A 20,722-nucleotide genomic window follows, 5' to 3' on the forward strand; every position below is an offset into this window, starting at 1 on the left:
TGAAAAAGAATGGAAGAGCACACGCTGAAGGCACTTTCCAAGGCGAGCGCTCCCTAGAGAACGCCCCGCCCGGCGCAGGGCAACAGCGAGCTTCGCGACTCCACGCCAGCAGCGGGAAAGTTCCGTGTGCGCGCAGTAGGCTTGCCCAGCGCCGCGTGGGAAAGGCGGAACTTCCCTCTCTCTTGCGTCATCCCCAGTGCGACGCAAGACGTCACTCGCTTGACCAGGAAGGTGAATGGTGGCTGCGGGCAGGCGCGCGTCCGCCTTACGCCAGCGGTCGCCCGCGCATGCGCGTAGCGGCGTCAGCAGAGCGGTGCGCGCTGCTAGGCTATGAGCACCGCGCTCCGCGCTAAGCCTTGGCTGCGGATATGCTGTGCCGGCTAGGCGGTAGATGGCTGCGGCCGCTCCCTTCCCTGCAGCTCGGGGCCAGGGGCCCGCCGGCTGCGCTGGCCTCAACAGGCTGCGCCAAGCATTCCGCTCTGCCACTGTGGGCAGTGGCGTCGGTCTCTGCAGTGGGCCCGGGCGGCCAGGGTGGCTGGTACGAAGCCTTGGCCAGGTCGGCGCCGGTGCAGGGCGCAGAGGAAGTGCTGCTCGGCGCGCACTCCGCCACGGGCCTGCCCTGGTGGGGCAGCATCCTTCTCACCACCGTGGCCCTGCGCGGCGCCGTCACCCTGCCCCTAGCCGCCTATCAGCACTACATCCTGGCCAAGGTGAGGGGCGCCGACCCGCGCGTGGACCCTGCGCTTCCGTCTCCGGGGAGGGTTGGTTGACGTCTACCAGTGGCTTAAGATCCCTGGATACTTCCGGTGTGCTTAGTGTTAATCATCGTGACCACTTTATTGCTAAGAAATTTAGCTAGCATTGGATGTGCGAAATAGATGTTTGGCGAAACTTGTACCTGTCATTTCGTTTACCCTACTGGGTATGTGCTCAAAGCATAAGTAGTTACTAAGCTTGCTGTTAGAGAACGAGAGAAATAAAGGAATCAGTACCGGAAGAAATTGTTTGGAGAAACCTATAAAATTACCTTCTTAAAGGTTCTAACAGCCTGTATGTCTGCAGCATCTTTCCTCCCCAAGTATTCCAGCTCATCTTTCTCCGTAGGAAAAAACTAAGCTAGCAATTTGCAAATTTGGTTCCTTATTCAGGCCGTACCACCTACAAGCCTGTGTCTGGTTGGTCGCAGCCACTTGACCTTCGGGGCTTCATTATCTTTTCTGTGGAATCAGAATAGTAATATCTTCCTGGCCTAATTCACAATGTTATGGCATGAAATCAGATAATAGGATTAAAGTGCTTTGAAAGCAAAGTATTATTCAAATATGAAACTTCAAAAGTAATGGCTTTCATGGTTTTAGATTATTATAATTGGGGAAGAAAACCCGGAAACGGCACAGGAAGGGAATCATCAGCACCGTTAAGGCAGTGAGCTACTTCACAGAGAAAATTAACACGGGACAGAAATACCGGCAAATTTTTTGTGGCTCTCTGGCTGTCACAGAGCGTATTAAAGCCTCTTAATTAATATACTTCTCTTTTCTCAGTTTCCATTACTGGTAAATCCAGGGATGAAACATTAAAGTGCAGGGTGCAGTTTTCATTTAATCCTTATAATAACCCTGTGGAGTAGGCACTGTTGTAAGCTTTATGTATGAAGGAACAGGATTTCAGAGGTTAAGTAACTTACCCAAGATCACACAGCTAAGTGTAGAAGCTGGAATTTGAATTTGGTTGTATCTGAGGATCTCTTACGCAAACAAACATGTTATGCTTAGACTTAAAGTTTCTTGGCATGATCAGTAAACCACATTTTTAAATGAGTTGAGGGAATAGAGAGTAAAATTATGAGTGGTTATGAATAAAGATCCTTTATGTGCGCATAACAAATTCTACTTTTTCTTTAGCTAGGTGGAAAATTTGCAGCCAGAAATAAAAAACATTGCAAGGTGTCTTAACCAAGAAGTTGCAGTTCGTGCACATCAGTTGGGGTGGTCCAAAAGAGTTGCCAGGTAAGCTGATTCTATGCATATAAGACCGTGAATGTATATATAATGTGTAAGTGATGATGTTAATTATAGGTTTGGGTGTTCTGTAGCTTTCGTAGCAAAGTAATTCTTTTTACTCTTTAATATTTTATTAAGTTTATGTGGCATGATAGTTTTATATACTGGACTGAAAACAAAGAAATGGAGAAACAGATAAGAAGAGTAAGTTCCTTGCTCTTAAGGGACACCAGCCTACTTAAAAAGACCTGTTATCAAATAATGACTGAATTAAGTACTATAAATAAGGTATGCACAGGGAGTTGGGTCATCGTGGAGCTGCAGGGAACGCTTCACAGGATGAAGATACTGTGCCAGTCTGTTAGGATTTTAGTCAATAAATGATATAGATTATTTATAAACTTGGCCTTTTTGTAAAAGTTGTAGCAGGCAATAGCCCACACAAATGGGGAGGTAGCAAATGTGAATGCCATGGTGGGAGCAACTGGATAGCCACTGTGCTGTCCATCCACTGTGGTTACCCTCTGTAGGTGTGTGTCTGGGCTCTTAGAGAGCCCTTACCCAAGGGTGCTTGACCAGGTTGCAGTTGTATGCTTGCCTTCATTCACTGGGAACTTCTTCTATGTCTTCCTTCTTCACTCAGCCTAAGCTACTACTTAGTTTCCCAAATTCTTATCCTTACTGGACTGTGACAGAGTGTTCACCAGTTCACAACAATGAGAAAAATAAGGGCTTTGTACTATGAATATGTAATATATATATGTATGGTTATCTATATATTTTTATCTGTATAGGTGTAAATTTGCCAACTATCTTCAGTCCGAAATTGCCTCCCTTTTTATTTAGTGTTAAAAAGACCTTACATTTAAAAAAGTCATCGTGATAGCTTAATGTCTTTACTTAATAAAATAAAGTTGGCAAACCTATAGTTTTGAAGTTTTAGTGATCAGAGAAATCTGAGAACTACAGCTCTAGGCCAAAAGAACAGATTAGTAGCTGCTCACCTGGGTTATGAATCCAGCCTAGACAAGACTGTGCACTTGCTTGTGCAGCACGAGCAGGATGATTGTCCAGACACATCCTTATACAGATGGGTGGTGTTCTAGGAAGACACATCTGAGGGTTTCCTGCATTTTTCAATGGAGCTTAGTCTTGAAGGGTGAAAGGGAATTTGTGATGTAGACAGCCAGGAAAGTGGGTTATCTACACAGATGATATAATAACTTCCAAAGGCATACTAATGTAGAAGTCTGATTGTTGGGTAACCTAAGTCATTCAGGCACTAGAATATACAGGCATCTGTAGAGGAGTAACAAGAGATAAAGTTGGAAGAGAAGGCAGAGGCTAAATTACAAAGAGCCTGGAATGTCTGTGGTACTGTCTTAATTCAGTACACTATAATTCGATTAAATTCAGCAAACCTGTTGAATGCATACCTTTTTACAAAACATGCTACAAGAGATTTAGAGGGGCCGGCCAGGTGGCATAGCAGTTAAGTGCACACATTCCGCTTCAGTGGCCTGGGGTTCACTGGTTCGGATGCTGGGTGTGGACATCTGCATCCCACATATAAAGTAGAGGAAGATGGGCACAGATGTTAGCTCAGGGCCAGTCTTCCTCAGCAAAAAGAGGAGGATTGGCAGCAGATGTTAGCTCAGGGCTAATCTTCCTCAAAAAAAAAGATTTAGAGATAAATAAGACCCAACACTTGACCTTCAAGGAGACTGTAGTCTAGAAAGTAGGATTTAAGAACAGGAATAACTAATATAGTTAACAGAGAAATAGATTAAGAAAATCTTCATGAAAGAGTTGATTGAAGAATAGAGACCATTTTGACAGACCAAGAGCATACTCAGTACAAAATCACATTGCTTCAAAAGAGGTATGCAGGGATCAAGTCAGTGAGCTTGGATGGAGTGGACGGATTTGAGTAAAATGTGCTTTCACCTTTAGTATTTCTGGTATAAATCTTGGTTATACATACCATGTCAGTAGTGAAATTTCCCTTGTTAAAGTCTAATTGGCCAAAGACTACCAGGCGCAAAGCCTGTAGTCTGACAATATCAGATTTATTGAATTGTTATATAATTTGCGAACATTGCTAGAGAATTTTCAGTGAAAGGCTTTACTTGCCGTTTGTTTATGCAGCCCCTCAATACAGCCTGTGACAAGTAAAAATTGTACACAAATCTTTTAGCTAATAACCACAACATGAGAATGTTTGTGCTATGGGTATAAAGCGGTTAATACAGTCATACGCTGCCTAATGATATTTTGGTCAACAATGGACCACATATATGGTGATGGTCCCATAAGACTAGTACCATTCAGCCTGCGTGTGTAGTAGTCTGTACCATCTAGGTTTGTGTAAGTACACTATGTGATGTTCACACAACAACGAAATTACCTGATGATGCATTTCTAAGGACATGTCCCTCTTGTTAAGCAATGTATGACCGTACGTGGGAGAAACTCAGGAAAACTCAGTAACTCACCAAAATGGCGGAAGCCCTCACCTTAAATACCATCCTCAGCAAAAGACAAAAGATGATATTGGGAGTGGGAAGAGTCGGAGACTTCAAAGGTGAGGAAGGCAATTCACAGGTAGGTGGAAAGGAACAAACATTTGGAAAGCACACATTTGGCCACACAGAAACAGAAGAACACAGAGCGGGGAGCCCAACAAATAGGCTTTTCTAGTTCACGTTGTGCTAAGGTGATGGCTTGCCTCCTGAGACAAGTGTTTTCTCTGAATTCTTTTAGGCAGTTAAAGAGGAGGTAAGAGGAAGAAATTTGGGTCTTTTGTTTCTTAAAAATAATCAGCCTAAAGTATTCCTCATATGAAAGAGACATATTTTGGAGTGGCAAATTTTGTTCCCCTTCAGTACACTCTGTGATGTTTGCACAACAGCAAAATCACCTATCTACACATTTCTCAGAAGGTATCCCCATCAAGCAACACATGACTGTAGTTAAATGACATTTTCTCCTTTCCCTTTTTCCCCTCTTCTTTCAAACTAGGCTCACTTATCTAAAGAATATGCGGAGGCTTGTTTCAGAGCTGTATGTTCGGGACAACTGCCACCCTTTCAAGGCCACTGTTCTGGTCTGGATCCAGCTTCCAATGTGGATCTTCATGTCTGTTGCTCTCCGGAATTTTAGCACAGGGGCGGCACGTTCAGAAGGTAGTTATTACAGAAGTTTGTTTCCCCCAAATAAGTTCTCTAACATTGTCTTTGTCATCTAAAGAAAAAAACAACCTCCCATGCTTTTTATAAGTAGAATACTTTTACCGTCTTCCTTCTAAGGGTGTAGAATTTAAAATATTAAGTATAAGTAAATTAGCTGTGTTGAGAAAACAAATGAATCTGGGAAGGACATTAGTAATACTGCTTCTTGGAGATCGTAATGAAATCAGGTTTATAATTCCATAATTCAGTTTCATGGCCAAGAATTTTTCCATTTATAAAGTTAAGAGACCAGAAAAAGCTTTCATGATTATAAATGTCAACATTAAGAAATGATATAAACTAAAGCATTTGTTTTTTATTTTCATTTGAAGGCATTTCTAACCAAAAAGTAATCTAAATAGACTTGAAAGAAAGCAGCCTATGGAGAAATAATTATTTAAATTTAAATCTTAAAAGATTACTGCCGCATATCTTTAGGCTCTGTACGTCTGTTTGCTATAGAAAGTTGCCTGCCTCTTTCTCAATACAGGAAGGACTAGTTTATGTTGTGGAATGAAAATAAGCTGAATAAAACCAATGCAAGTCTTTAGTTTGAGGGACGCCTTCTTGGAATTATCAGACTAGTTATGTCTTGTGTATTTCCCTCCGCTATTTTTAGAAATTCTTTTGTTTTCTTTATAAAACTGTCTCAGCAGGTTTTTCTGTCCAGGAGCAGCTAGCTTCTGGTGGGGTCCTGTGGTTTCGTGACCTCACTGCACTGGATTCCACTTGGATTCTGCCTGTCTCCGTTGGTGTCATCAATTTATTAATAGTAGAGGTCAGTGGTTTTAAGTGAAATTTGTTTTCCATTTAAATCATTGGGATTTTGTTGTTGCTGTTCTGACATCAGATATCAGTGTGTTTGAGTTGGCGGTGGTAGCTCTGAGCTAGAATTGAGACTCCCTGGTTTCTGGTTACAGATCAGCCATTGACAAACTGTCTGTCTGTCTTAGGCCAGTTCCTTAACCCCTCAGTGTCAGAATGCTTATAATTAAAATGAGAGCTGAGTCAGAATGCTTCCAAAGTTTCTGTCAGCTTTAAAATTATATGACTTGAATACATACAGTTTTGTGGTTCGCTTCCGATAAAGACAGTAATTAAGATGCCTAATCAGTATAGTTTTATTCCCACAATAGATTGGTGTTTTGTGTATATGCTTAGTATGTAAATTTGTAGGCAGGGAACACAGTCAATACCTGACTGCCATTTTTTAGCTATATGACCTTAGAAAAGTCATAGAATTTCTTTATACATGTAAAATTTGACCTCTCAACCATGGCTTACCATTATCCCATGCTGCTTTACTCAACAGTCTAAGGGAATCATGCCTTTAATTTCATAAAGAGCTGTTCTCAGACTCTGAGAAGAGCATAGACTCTGAACTGGAAGAAACCTTAGAAATGATCTACATCACTTGAGATCTCACAGACTTCATGTCTGCTGGTCTCTATTTGGGAAATCTGATACACCCCTTATTTTTTCAGACGAGAAGAATGTAGATGATACTGTAAGGTCTTGAGTGAAAATTTCTTGAAGAAAGCCTACATGTGTAGTCTAAATATGTTTCTGTAAGAGCACCTAGCACACTTCTGTGAATGTGGTTGGTACTTAGTGACTATTTGTTAGAAAGGAGGAAATGATAAACACAAGGTCACAATGAATTAATGTCAGTCCTCAAGTCTTTCCTTTACACTATCTAACGATCCAGCATGCACAAGTTTAATAAAAGCTTATTCTTACTTAACATACACCGTGTGCTAGGCCCTATTGTAATCAACTTACGTGAATTAACTTATTTAATTCTTATAGTAATCCTTTGATGTAGGTACTTTGATTACCTTCATTTAAGGGTAGAGAAAGTAAGGCACAGAAAAGTTAAATAACTTGCGCAAGTCACATAACCACTAAATGCAGGGTTGTCACGTGAACCTGGGGAGTTAGGCTAGAGTCTATGCTCATATCATTACGCTGTGCTGGCTCTTAAATAGGTAATTCATAAGTTGTTACTGTCTTGCCTAGCCTTGATTCTTCCCCTTATTCCATGGAGCCATACCAAAACCTGAGGTATCTATTAAGTTCCTTCTTTATGCTGGGCACTGTATTTAGGTGCCAAAGAAACAAGGGGAATGATTCATACATAATGCCTGTCTTGAAGGGACTTGTAGTCTTACAGATAATCTTTAAAAACACGTTGACATGTAAAAATTATGCTATGATTCTGTTTAATATAGCTGAATCTCTTCTTTATTGCTGTTAAAGCTCTATTTAAGAATTCTGCATGAGTTTTTTAAAAGATACATGATCAACCATATAAATTTATCTGTTTTATTTTTAACTTTTTTTACTTTTATTAAAATGTAGGTGGAGGCCAGTCAAAAATCGGTTTGTGTTTTAAAGCTCATCTAATTTAATATGCATTTTCATAATCATTGTATATGTATATATTCTACCCCTTCAGATTTTTGCTCTGCAGAAAATCGGAATGTCTCGTTTTCAGACGTATATTACACACTTTGTCCGTGCGGTATCAGTGTTGATTATTCCAGTTGCTGCGACGCTACCTTCAGTGAGTAACCACCAGCGTTGTGTGTAGCGTGTGCTGACTCCTCTCTGTTCTTAGCTTAGCCTGGCTGCAATTCTGCCTCTGCTATTGAGCTTCCTCTCACCGCTCGATGCCTTACTAGTTTCCGAGTTTCCATAGTAGCTGATCTGTCTGTATCGCCAAGTGACACTTGTGTATTTCTTGGGATTGGTTAATCTTCCTTTATGTGAATGTATCTTGACTCTCCTACTAAATCAAACTCCTTTTTCCTTTTTTAATTAAAAAAATTCTATTTTTTTTAATTTAAACTAAAATACCAGTTCACCCTTTTTTTGAAAAAAGTCTTGCAATGTACCTTGCACAGTACTATAAACATAGTATTTGCTCTGTTTGATTAGTTGATATATTGAGTTCTTTCTGTCTACATAGACTGGGCCAAGGAATTTATTACTTAAAAAAGAAACAAAACTTTGTGCCAAGTCCATATGGGTTCATATGTAATGATATGTAACCTCATAACAACTGCATGAGATAGGAACATTTGTCCCCATTTATATGTAATTAAACTTTGATAGAAATAGAAAAAGAAATAGTTATGTTTGCATTTATTTCATGTTTTTAGGCTTTTGCTTATTTCCCATGGATATTAGTGCTAAGAGAGCAAAAGCTGTGTCAGGAATATCTCTGTCTTTGCTCAGAGCCAACACATAGACCATAAAGTAGAATTCATTTGCTGCTGGTAGTTAGGGTTATATCAGCATATATAGAAGTGCTTTATAGTACTTGTCTTAGGAATCTGTAACAGTATGTGTTCAGCATCAAAAATGTGTTTTTAAAGCTGTCCCTTGGACATAATACTGTCGTTGGTCCTGTATAAAACAGTGTTTTCTCATTTCTAAAATAGACATCCTAATGTCTGTGAGAATTAATGAAATGACATCAAGTGCTTATTATAGTACTTTTCATGTAGTAGTACTGTTGTAAAATACCCTGTAAGAATAGAACAGTACAGATTCACTACATTTCTGGGGAGAAATAATGCCACTTAAAACTGAGGAAACCAGATCAAATAAAATAGTGAAGTTTCATGAGCAGTTGGGTTCTAAATGAGTAACAGAGATCTAAAAAGCAGTGCCTTAAATCCCCAAAAGTTTATTTTCTCCAATATAGGAAATTCAGAGTTGGGCAGTTGCGTGTGGAGCTGATGTGCCCGCTCCTTGAGGACGGGAGAGGCCCAGCCTGCTTCTCTCTTACTGCTCTGTCATCCACAGCCTGCATTGTCTCTCCTTCGGGCCACAGCATGGTCCTGACGGCTGCTGAAGCTTGTCGTCTTGCAGGAGTGGTGGAGGGTACTTCAGGTGCAGTCAGGCCGTTTTAAGGAGGCTTGCCAGATATCCTACCAAACCTTGCACTTATGTCTTAGTACTGTGGCTACACCTGACTGCAGAAGAGGCTGGGAAGTAGTCTTTTTTTTTAAGATGACGGTATACCCAGCTAAAAATTAGGATTTTTGTTACTAAGGAGGAAGAATGATTCTTAGTAGGCAGCTTATAGTCTGCTGTAATTGGGCTCAGGGTACTTTTTGCTTAGTGGCTAAGACAGATGATGATGATAGCTATTATGCATTCAACGCTGACTTTGTGCCAGGCACTGTTTTAAATGGTTTACATATGTTAACTCATATAATTCTCCCAACAATGTACCAAAGTAGTTGCTGTCGTAATCTCCACTTCAGTGATGAGCAAACTGAGGCACAGAGAGGTTAAGTAACTCTTCCAAGGTCACTCATCTCTTACGTGGCAGAGTCCTAACACATCCAGGCAGTTTGGTTCCTGCTTTTAACTACTCTGCTAGTCTCCCTTCAAGAATGCGATACTTTCTGCCCCTAAAAACATGCTCAAGAACAAATACAAGTGCTTACTATGGGTTCCATTCTGTGCTGACCACCCTACGTGACTTGTCTCAGTTATTCCTCACAGCAGCCTCCTGAGGTAGGTACCGTTCTGTCCCTGGTTCACAGATGAGGAAACTCAAGCAGAAGAAAAATAACTTACTCAAAGTTGAGTGAATGGAATTCAAGCTCATGCAGTTTGACTCCAGGACCTAGACTCAGCCACCACGTGGTCATGCCCCTGGGGCCTGCTTGCCTTCTGATGCCAAAGGAGACTTTGGAGCAGATGCATGTATGGGAAGGTTTTGAGAGGCTGCAGAACTTAGTCACTGACCTAAATAAATCAATCTGGTTGGTAATACAAAAGAAAGTCGAAGATAATGCTGAGACTCTTTGTCTCAGAAAGAGGCGGAGATAATGCACTCCTGACTACGCTTAGAAACTGGTCACTGGGGAAAATTTGGAAGATAGATGACTATGTGGAGGAGAATGAGGTTAGGGAGGCTCAGTTTGTCATTATAAATGGCTGTGACCCTAGTACCCTACCTCCAGTACGGCAGCTTGTCAGGGCTCTCGCTAAGGAAAACGTGTGCTTAATTGCTAAAGAAGGGAGGGGAAATCCCTCAGGCCTCTGCCTGGGAGCTGCTCTCTGTCATCCACTTTCTATCATGAATCCCTCCGCTTTTGCTTTTTCTTCACTTGTTGGTTTTCCTTTCAACCTTCTTTCTTACCCGTCTATTAGACCTGTCACAGATGTCAGCAGGTCTTGATGAGTCCTGGTGTGCTTCTGTTTATAGAGATTGTAATTTTCTTTTTTATTGCCTGCCTGTCTCTGGACCTTGGTGTCCTTGGAAAATGGAAAGGTGCTAACATTCATGTCCTTTCTTCTTTTTATAGTCGATTGTTCTCTACTGGTTATGCTCCAGCTTCATGGGCCTCTCACAGAACTTGCTGCTGCGTTCTCCTAGGTTTCGCCAACTTTGCCGAATACCATTGACCAAGTCAGATTCGGACACTCCTTATAAGGACCTCTTTGCTGCCTTTTACGCCAAGTTCATTTCAAGAAAATGACATACTTTCCAGTAATTTTGAAACTGTTACAAGTATACTACCACCTTAATATATTTAGAAGACTTAGAAATTCAGATATGGCTTAATTTCCCTTTATTTAAAATCATGAATTTTGTGAAGTACTGTGGGTTAAGACATAATTCAGATATATTTGACAATACCTGAAATCTCTTAAGTGTTAGAAATAGTTATGTTTAATTGTATACTAAAAGTATAAAAGTGGAATGAAAGTGTCTGGCTCTGTCTATAAAATTACAGCTTGCCGGAGGTGCCAGAACTTTGGAGAACAGGAGTATATACTGAATGATGTCAAGTTACACTGAATAGTGCCACGCATTAAAGTTTTATAAAGTAAAAGAAACCAGTGAGTTGATTCTTAAAATTTTGGAGGTATAGAAGATCATAGACCTGTTTGAACGTCTGATAAAGCTATGGTTTTCTCTTCAGAAAAGTCCTGGTACTCACAACATGGGGACCTTCATTGTCCACCACCCCCACCCCTGAAGGCCTTTTTGGTAACTCTCGTTTAAGAAATCTTATTCTAATGGAACATACATTGATCATGAGTTAATATGTGATTTGAAAAAAGTGGACTTAGGTGCAGTCAAGTAGTCCATGCATGCAAGAAAGTACCTAGTATGGTAGGTAATGTTGCCTCTCAACCCTGTTCTGAAAGAATACAAAAAGCGTACATTCCTTTTTCTATAAGAAATCTGGAATATGGAGTATAGCACTAGTACTGCTAGAGTGCAAAGTGGGAAATCTTAAGCATCAAGTTCGTTTAGTCAGAGGAAGAAAACCAGAAGGGCAGCTCCCTATTAGGGAGGTGATTTTATAAACTGTTCTTTATTTGGCAGGATTAAGTGCTGTAATGGGTTTAAACTATGGTAGATGTTTAATATAGGAAAAATTGACAAGTAAATATAAATTATGAACCCAGTTTTTTGCTTGTTTAGTTTGAAAAGATGATAAAATTAATTCTGGGTGGGGCCGGCCTGGTGGCACAGCAGTTGAGTTCTCACATTCTGCTTCGGCAGCCTGGGGTTCACTGGTTCGGATCCTGAGTGCAGACCTATGCACCACTTGTCGAGCCATGTTGTGGCAGGCATCCCACATATGAAGTAGAGGAAGATGGACACAGATGTTAGCTCAGGGCCAGTCTTCCCCAGCAAAAAAAGAGGAAGATTGGCAGCAGATGTTAGCTCAGGGCTAATCTTCCTCAAAAAAAGAAAAAACATAAACTCTGGTTGAGATATTTAGGAATAAATTTGATAGGCATTTGAGAAGATTATAAATTACAAATCTTCATCAAAAGGGAACATGAACCTAGTTCTGACGTACCCTGTCATCCCGTCTCATGTTTTTACAATAAAATAAAAACTAAAGTGAAATGAATTAGTCATTTCTTGAGTGATGTCTATTAAATCTTAGCCATTTTAGTTGTCATGTTACTGCAGCTCACTGAGCATTTAGAGGTAGCAGTTGAGACTGGGTTCTCTTCCCAGCTTCCCAGCTGTGGTTGTGACTGCCCACTTGAGGCAGCTGTGCCTCTCAATCACAGTGAAGGAATGGAAACTTATGTAGGGTCCATCCTCATTATTTACACAGTTCATATTTACCAGTCTGCCTACTTGCTAAAATATATTTGTAACCCCCAAATCAATACAGTCCTTTTGATGTCGTTCTTGGACATACACAGAGTAGCAAAAACTTTGAGTCACCCGAGGCCCATGTTCCCAGCAGGTCAAACAGGGCAACACGGTGCCTTCTTATTTCAGCTCTCAGACTGTAAATAAGTGTCCTTGCTGTGATCTTAGTGCCGTGTTTTTTCCCATTTTAGTGCTTTTTGTTAGTGATTTTGTTATTTTAAATGGCCTCCAAATGTCATGCTGAAGTGCTGTCTAGTGTTCATAAGCACAAGAAAGCTCTGAGGTTTCTTTCTTGTTTTGTTTTTTTTAATCCCACCCCCAAAAAAACCACCACCCTCCCCAGTTATAGCTGCTTCTCAAACCACTGATGTTTCTTAAGGAGAAAATACCTGTATTAGATAAGCTTTATTCAGGCATGAGTTACAATACTCTTGGCTGTGAGTTCAATGTTAATAAATCAACAACATATTATATTGATGGTTTGACAAAAATGTGACCAGAGGTTTGTAGGAATCTGACCCTCTGTATTCTCTAGGAGAATATTCAACTAGTGGTTCCATCTCTACTCATTCAGTGTTCATGATGCCTTCATAGAACATAACTGCCTCAAATAACAAGAATTGACCATTTGCAACATGTGCAGTCAAGGAAGCAGAGGCAGAAAAGTGTGCTGGTTGTGTTATAGCAAAAAGAGGAAAGGGAATTTGAGAAAAACTTTGGCTGTCTCTGGAACAAGTTGGCCCTTGCTATGTGTATCATTGTGTACTAATTCAGATGTTTTTCTCCTAATGGGATGAGGGAAATCAGCCCTCTTCCACCGTCCTGCTCAAAGAAGTTTGTCACTTTCTGAAAAGTAAAAAGTGAAGAAATGCTGTGGCTCCCTTTTCAAATAGGCAAGTCTCCTTTCGTGTGCATCCTTTACCTTGTTTACTGTGATTCTTCTTGATTTCAAAATGTACATTGATATCTTTTTTCAAATGGATATTTTACCTCATTTATTATTGCTTTCCCATTTTCAAACTTTTTGAATTGCTTTACAAATGTATACAGTAAGTTTATTTGAGAATACAAGGTGCTTGTTCCCAGATCTCAGCATATTTTCAGGTAGGCTTGGGGGTGGCTAGGATCTTGGGATGTATTCATGTATAAAGGAAACGGGTGTGTTATGAACTGAGGTGAATCACTCACCTGACTTCAGGCTGGTAAAGATTCACCCACATTTCTTTCTCTGGGCAGATTTTTTAGTAAACAGCAAGTCATATTTCAGAAAATTCCAAGTCTGTGCTGTTTGATCTTATTTCCCCAACAGTTTGTCATAGTCTGGAGCACTTCCAGAGCCTGAGGTCAGGGGAGGTGGGTACTGAATGGGGACAGAGGACACAAGCTGTTAAGATCCCTTGACAACTGCCTGTTGGACCCTTCTGTCTCCTCGATTGCTGAGGGACTCCTGGCAGAGCTCCATCCTGGGCCTGCAGAATTAAGGAAATCTTTTGTCTTCTTGAGCAAGGACCACAGTTTGTTAGTTATCCTTCCCCCTCCCTGAGAGGGCATCTTTTTCTTTTTCCTGTGGGTCTTATTTTTGTCTCTAGGCCAGATTCACTTTTTTTTTTTTTTTTTGAGGAAGATTAGCCCTGAGGTAACATCCACTACCAATCCTCATCTTTTTTCTGAGGAAAATTGGCCCTGAATTAACACCCGTGCCCATCTTCCTCTATTATGTGGGACGCCTGCCGCAGTATGGCTTGATAAGTGGTGCTTAGATGTGTGCCCAGGATCTGAACAGGGGAACCCCAGGCCCCTGAAGTGAAGCAAGTGAGCTTAACCACCCACCACCGGGTCGGCCCCCAGAGTCACTTTTTTACCAGTGCATCTCAGCCCAAGAATCAGGAAGGGAGACTCACTCCTGGATCAGTTTATGTTATACCGTTATGATAACCAAACTCAAAAGTATGTTAAGAGATGGAACTGGCATATGCAGAATGACTCAAAATTAGTTTTCCCTGGAACCATTGTGAGAGAAAACCTGAACGATCCTATCCTGGCCAGATGTCAAGGTGGGAAGATGAGGCTTAAAAAAATGTCAAAATCCTTGATTGCCACCCTCACAAATAACCCAGGAGTGGTTGCAAAACCACATGAAGGACCTTGGGAAAACCGAACAGGGAGAAGACTTTCCAGGTCCCTTTAAAAGCACTCAAGAGTAAAGAGCAAACCCTCACATCCCAGAAGCACAGCCAGTCCTCGACCACATTGAGGAAACTATTTTCTGGGAAAAAATAGGTGCCCAAATAAATCTCAGTAACTTCTCTATTTTACACCTATACTTATTCACCCGTATGTCTTCATAGTGTCCCCACAGATGATCCCAGGAATCACCTTTTTTTTTTAAGAATCGCTTTTTAAATTGCTTCAATATCAGATTAAGCCCTGGAAGAACTAGGAACTCAGACCCTACAGAAAAATTAAAGAATGCAGTTTGTTTTTCCTCTGGAGTGATAAATGAAAGCAAAATTTGGAATTTCAGCCATGATATTTGAATCCATGCAAGAATTTAGATTTCTGTATTAAAGCTACATATTTAAAGCTTTATGCAAATGTGTAAAAAACATGAGATTGCAGTAACAATGGGTTATCATTATAGACACTTGTGATTCTACCAGAACATAGATAATCTGGAAATTTATAGAAGATTTTCCATTTGAACTTTATGGGTATAGTTTAAAGTTGTAATAATTGATATTTTCTAGTTATTGTCTTTTTAGATGTTTTTATATATACCCTGTATTTTATGAAATCATTATTTGCCTTTGGAAAATTTGAATTTTCACAACATTCAAATCATAGATATATTTATCCAAAAGTTTCTGAAATTTTGGACTCTGTACTGAGTTTGCAAGTAAGAATTTAGGGGCCGGCCCCATGGCCAAGTGGTTAAGTTCACGCACTCTGCTTCGGTGGCCCAGGGCTTTGCTGGTTCAGATCCTGGGCGTGGACATTGCACTGCTCGTCAAGCCATGCTGAGGCGGCGTCCCACATGCCACAACTAGAAGGACCCACAACTAAAAATACACAACTATGTACTGGGGGGGCTTTGGGAGAAAAAGGAAAAATAAAATATTTAAAGAAAAAAAGGTAAGAGTTTATATATATTCATATAAAGACATTTATATACATGTATTGAGGCAAAACCCCAAAACCTTGAATTTACGTATATGCTTTGCTAATTATGTGACATGTGAAGGTACCAGATATCTCCTTGGTAACCCTTTAAGAAAGTGAAAAACTAATACTGGGGCCAAACTAGTGCTACTTGGGAGAATCCTTTAGACCTGTAAACCTTGGTATGACAATATATAACATTAAGTTGGTATGGGGGTCTTCTATATTACAAAATTTGTAATTACACAGCCTGGAAAAAGGAGCAAAATAAATCTAAAAAGCTTGAAAGAGCAGCATAGTATTTAGCAAACTTTAAAAATAATTACTGAATATTATGAAAGCATATAAGTTTTAATATTACTAGAAATGTAATAATAGGTGAAGAATTAGCTTATTCAGCCAGAGAGCATGCATATGAATCTTGTACCTATGATTGTGTATTTAGTTGTTAGAGAATGTAGGTAGATCACATCATTGTAAAATAAGATTGTTGTGCAGAATTCTGGAGACAGCTGTTTGAGTATTTTCCGTCGTCTCAAAGTACAGTGGAGCCTTCTCTGTCCCAAGTACAGAGTGCGGTAGATCCCCACTCGCCTCAGCCTGAGAGCTTTGACTCTCAGCTGCTAGAATGCCAGCAAACACAGCCGACTGAAACAACTGAACCAAATGTCACCAGCTGAGGACGAACAGCCACAGGGGAGAGCAATTGGTGACTCTTGAACAAATTAACTTGACTGCACATCGTTAGTGGGATATAGTCTAAAAGCAAAAGGAATTATTAGAAAATATTGAGCTTTATTTCAGTAACTGTATTGATCTTGTTGATGTTTCATTGTGATTTTGGAACTCTCATTGTCAGGTAAAATATATAATGATGTTTACTGGGTATGTAGTTTTCCGTGGATGCTGTCACACATTCCTTTATGCTGCTTATGCCACCAAGAGGAAGATGTTATTGGACATGTTTGTTGGAGATATTAAAAGATACATCTTTTTCAAATTTTTCTTTTAAGATAGCTTTAGGCGTTGCCCCTGAGAAAGAAATTGGTCCCATGAAAGACGGTCCTGCCTCCCCACAATTCTCCATTCCCACACTAAGAAAGTCTAGCCTTCATATGCGTTTCACCTAAGACCTTCCACAATCTCAATTAAGAATTATATATAAACGCATTTTGATCCTGGTTGATTCCCAGCCGTAGGAACCACAAGGCCTGGCCGGTACCTCAAGAAAAGAAAAAAAAATTACCAGCTGAGGAATGGCCGCAAAATTCCCAAGAATGAACTAGATTAAACCAACAGAGCACTTTAATACAGAGGCTTTGCCTGGTTCATAGGACGGTAACTTTTTGCTTTGCTGTCACTTGAACATGAAGGACATGTTGACACAACTGTCCCAAAGGGGCAGTTAACGTGGAGAATGACATTCCCTTGTGCTCCACCACTGGCTGCCTTCTTGACTGCCCAGTTTTCAGGTAAGTTGTGCAAGGTAGCCTTACCTTTAACTGCCTGGTCCTGCACTGCTGATTCTGTTTTATGAAATGAGGACTTCTGAGTTTTGGGGAACAAAAACATGGGTGGAAAAACCTGAAATAAAAGTAAGTGCTCCAAGGAAGCACCACTCCTGTTGAGTTATTTTCTCTTAGGCAACAAAAAAAGACATTTCTATCCTTGAAGGTTTCTTCAAATATGAAGGATTCACATTTGTGAATTCACCTACTTACTAAAATTAATTTTTAAAATGCTCAAATGCTTTTGCTGTTACTTGCAGACGTGTGTGGTCTGCTCCTAGCACCAAAAAATATGGATCGCCCAATGTGCACGTTCCCAGCTGAGAGCAAACAAGGTACACTCTGCCTTTTTGCCCCAGTACTTATACTGTAAACAAGTGAACTTCTTGTTATTTAATGCCATGTTTTTCTCATTTTTATACTTTTTGTTGATTTTGTTGATTTCTCTGTTTAAAATGGCCCCAAAGCACTAAGTGCAAGAAGCTGTAATGTCCTCACAGAGAAAATACACGTTAGTTAAGCTTCGTTCAGGCATGAGTTAGAGTGCTATTGGTCATGAGTTCAATGTGAATGAATCTACAATATGTATTAAATAAGATGTCTTCAAACAAAAACACACAACATACAACAAGGTTATGTCTTGATTGGTTGACAAAAATGTAAACACAGGTTCACAGGAACCTAAGCCAGTATTTGCCCTGTGAGCAATAGTTCCGTAGTCACCAATTCACTTTCTCTGTGGCTTTAAAGAACAAAACTACCACAAGTAATGAGAATCAGCTGCACTGCAACCTATGCCGCTTGGTATTATATCCACGTGGTAGTTTAAATCAGAGATCCTCAAATTATGACCCATGGGCCAGATCTGGTTCACCACTGTTTTTTGGACAGCCTCAAAGCTAAGAATAGTTTTTACATTTTTAAGTGATTGAAAAAATAGCGAAAGAAGAATAATATTTTGTGACAAAAATTATATGAAATTCACATTTCAGTGTCCAAAAATAAATTTTTATTGGAACACAGCTGTGTTTGTTTACGTATTGTTATGACTTTCATGCTTCAACTGCAGAGCTGACTAGGGACAGAGACCTCATGTCACAGTGCTTCCCACAGTGCTCAGCATACCACAGATCTCAGTGATGTAATTACAACTCCATAGCGCTTTGAGTGCCATGTGTACTGCCCTGTTTGACATCTTGTTTATTTTTGATTACGGGTTCATATCCAGTCAAAACAAGAAAAGTGGACTTAAAATTTCATCCATTTAAGGCACAGTAGAGTCTGGATTATCTTGTTATTGAATTAGATGGCAAAGAATTGTTTATTATGCAATGACACTATCACTGTGCTAAAAGAATACCATATATGTCAACATCACCAGGCATCATGATATTCCCAACTCACAGGAAAGCGTTGGTCAGAACTATTGGAGATTTAAAATGGAATATCTCAAAACAGCAGAATGGATTAGAAAGAAAAACTCCAACTAAAGGGAAATTCTTTTTCCTCTATACACTACCCACAGAACACTTCTGGCCACCAAATGTGTGTTTTTTCCCCACACCAAGTAATTCTCCAATTCTCTGTGGACACCAACTGAGTGTCCTACAGTTCAATTCAGTTCTGACACTATCTGGAGTTAGTGTCAGATCCCACAGGCTAAGGGCTCAGTCTCACAAGACTGTTCCCCAACCTCAGACTCCAACCCCAAGCTTCATCTTGAGCTGTTCTCATTCTTTCCAAGGATAACAGAGCCCTGTCTGTAGTTAAGTCTTCATGCAAGATGCGATGACATCGCTAAAAGGATAGAGGCTGGAATTTCATTGAGCTCAGAGCACAGAATCATGAACTGTTTGTGTCTGCTTGCTAATACATTTTCTTTTGTTTAATAAACGTATACATGGGAGAATTTAGTCTGAGACTTGCTTTCATTTTAGTGAAATTGGAGGGTAGGATGGAGGAATGACTAATGTTGCCATGCAAGGAGGGGTCATCTGCCTGGTGCAAGACCTGCCAATAGTGAAGACGCAAGATGGTAGGAGAGAAAGGGTTTTATTACAGCTTGCTAGCAAGGGAGAAGACGGCTGATAATATCCAAAACAACCATCTTACAGAACAAAGACTACAGGCCAGTTACATAGGGGGCTGGTCTCCGGGTGGGGGAGGCATCTGGTCTCTGGGTGGGACAGAGATCTGGTGTTAGTTTCTGATAATCTTTTGTTTTACTAGATATGCATCAGAGACCAGAGCAATGCCCTATATCCTGATTTAGTTTAAAGATAATAAGAATAAAATCTTTAATATATGTAGTAAAGATTACTGTTTACGTGAGTGGCACCAACTCCCCACTGTCAGTTGTAACCCAGCATAATTGTATGCTGGTAATGGGAACAGGGTTGTCGTCTGTCTGGCTACTTCCTGCTGAAAAGAATTGGTGTAGGGGGACCATTGAATGAAACAGAATCACTCGTGTTTTGCCACCATGACTCTGGAGAGGGAGTTGTTGAGCCAACGATGCAGACAGTTTAGAAACACATTTGATCCTGAATTTAATTATAAGGAATAGCCAGAGTTGCCACACCCGATCTTAACGTTGTCATTGATGATGGCTATCAGCATAGACTCTCTGCCCAGGGGCCATCACATTCCTAAGGAACTCAAAAGAACAAAGTTATCAACTTACCGCAGCTGGGAGTGGATGTAAACTCTACAAAGCATGTATATCTCCTAGAGGGTGCGTATCCAGCTGGGCTAGGTACTCAGAGGTCATTCAAAGTTACAGCGTGGTTTCTTTTCTACAATATGGCTTCCCTATGTCAAGATTGTGCTGAGCTGGTATCACTAACATTTACTCATATCAGACTCTTGAAAGTGTTACTGAACCAGGTACATTTTGCCCATCGCCTGGAAAGCCAAACACAGAGATGATGAGATTGCAGCAGAGACAGTTTTAATCACAAGGAAGCCAAGTGAAGAAATGGAAGAACAAGTCTCAAATCCGCCTCCATAAAAATGGGGACTCAGGGATATTTATGGGGTAGGGGGGCACGGTGGTCTGAAATGTGGAGGTAGATGATTGGAGGTGAGGAGAGGTGAGGTAATTGATGATGTGTACAAATGTAGTCAGACATCGTGCCTCTTCATAGGAGGATGCATGTTCATGAAGTGGCGGTGCTAGCACCATCTGAGGGTGGAGTTTTGAGCCTCTTGACGTCAAAAGGTCACTTATCGTGCATCTGCACAGTTGATGGGTTGATGGTGTCAAGTGGCCTGAACTGGACAAGGGGTCGTAATTCCTGAAAAACAGCTAAAACACCCATTATCATGGTGACCCAGGCACCAAAGAGATGTTATCTATAGGAACCTAGTGGGTGTCAAATGACGTATCGCCTAAACAGCACAGTTAACAATGGGAGGGTAAACAACAAAAAGCTTTAATCATGGGCCAGCCCGGTGGCACAGCGGTTAAATTCGCACGTTCCACTTTGCCAGTCTGGGGTTCGCCAGTTCAGATCCCGGGTGTGGACATGGCACCACTTGGCAAGCCATGCTGTGGTAGGCATCCCACATATAAAGTAGAGGAAGATGGGCATGGATATTAGCTCAGGGCTAGTCTTCCTCAGCAAAAAAGAGGAGGATTGGCAGCAGTTAGCTCAGGGCTAATCTTCC

General features: G+C 40.7%; 1 protein-coding gene across 6 annotated transcripts; it reads left to right on the forward strand.

Moving 5' to 3' along the window:
- Window positions 1–213: 213 nt before the first annotated feature.
- On the forward strand, window positions 214–10,856 carry COX18 (cytochrome c oxidase assembly factor COX18). 6 transcript variants are annotated; one of them, XM_070505681.1, is made up of 7 exons: window positions 308–710; window positions 1,905–2,009; window positions 4,450–4,607; window positions 5,025–5,188; window positions 5,890–6,011; window positions 7,692–7,799; window positions 10,564–10,856. In XM_070505681.1, the coding sequence occupies exons 4-7, from the start codon at window positions 5,044–5,046 to the stop codon at window positions 10,735–10,737; spliced, it is 549 nt and encodes a 182-aa protein (XP_070361782.1). In that variant the 5' UTR covers window positions 308–710; window positions 1,905–2,009; window positions 4,450–4,607; window positions 5,025–5,043; the 3' UTR covers window positions 10,738–10,856. The 6 variants fall into 6 exon arrangements, with proteins under 6 accessions (XP_014702720.3, XP_070361780.1, XP_014702718.3 ...); XM_070505682.1 differs by having other exon boundaries at window positions 398–710; window positions 1,909–2,009; XM_014847234.3 differs by lacking the exon at window positions 4,450–4,607 and having other exon boundaries at window positions 214–710; window positions 1,909–2,009.
- The last annotated feature ends 9,866 nt before the right edge of the window (window positions 10,857–20,722 follow it).

This window comes from Equus asinus, chromosome 3 (genome assembly GCF_041296235.1).
Source record: "Equus asinus isolate D_3611 breed Donkey chromosome 3, EquAss-T2T_v2, whole genome shotgun sequence".
Classification (NCBI taxonomy): domain Eukaryota; kingdom Metazoa; phylum Chordata; class Mammalia; order Perissodactyla; family Equidae; genus Equus; species Equus asinus.

What these genes read in the sequence shown, in the direction of transcription:
- COX18 (XM_070505678.1), top strand. Translation starts at nt 369, where the DNA reads ATGCTGTGCCGGCTAGGCGGTAGATGGCTGCGGCCGCTCCCTTCCCTG. An exon ending in AGCACTACATCCTGGCCAAG is followed by an intron (nt 711 to 1,908) that starts GTGAGGGGCGCC and finishes TTCTTTAGCTAG; the next exon opens with GTGGAAAATTTGCAGCCAGA. An exon ending in CAGGGGCGGCACGTTCAGAA is followed by an intron (nt 5,188 to 5,879) that starts GGTAGTTATTAC and finishes CTTTATAAAACT; the next exon opens with GTCTCAGCAGGTTTTTCTGT.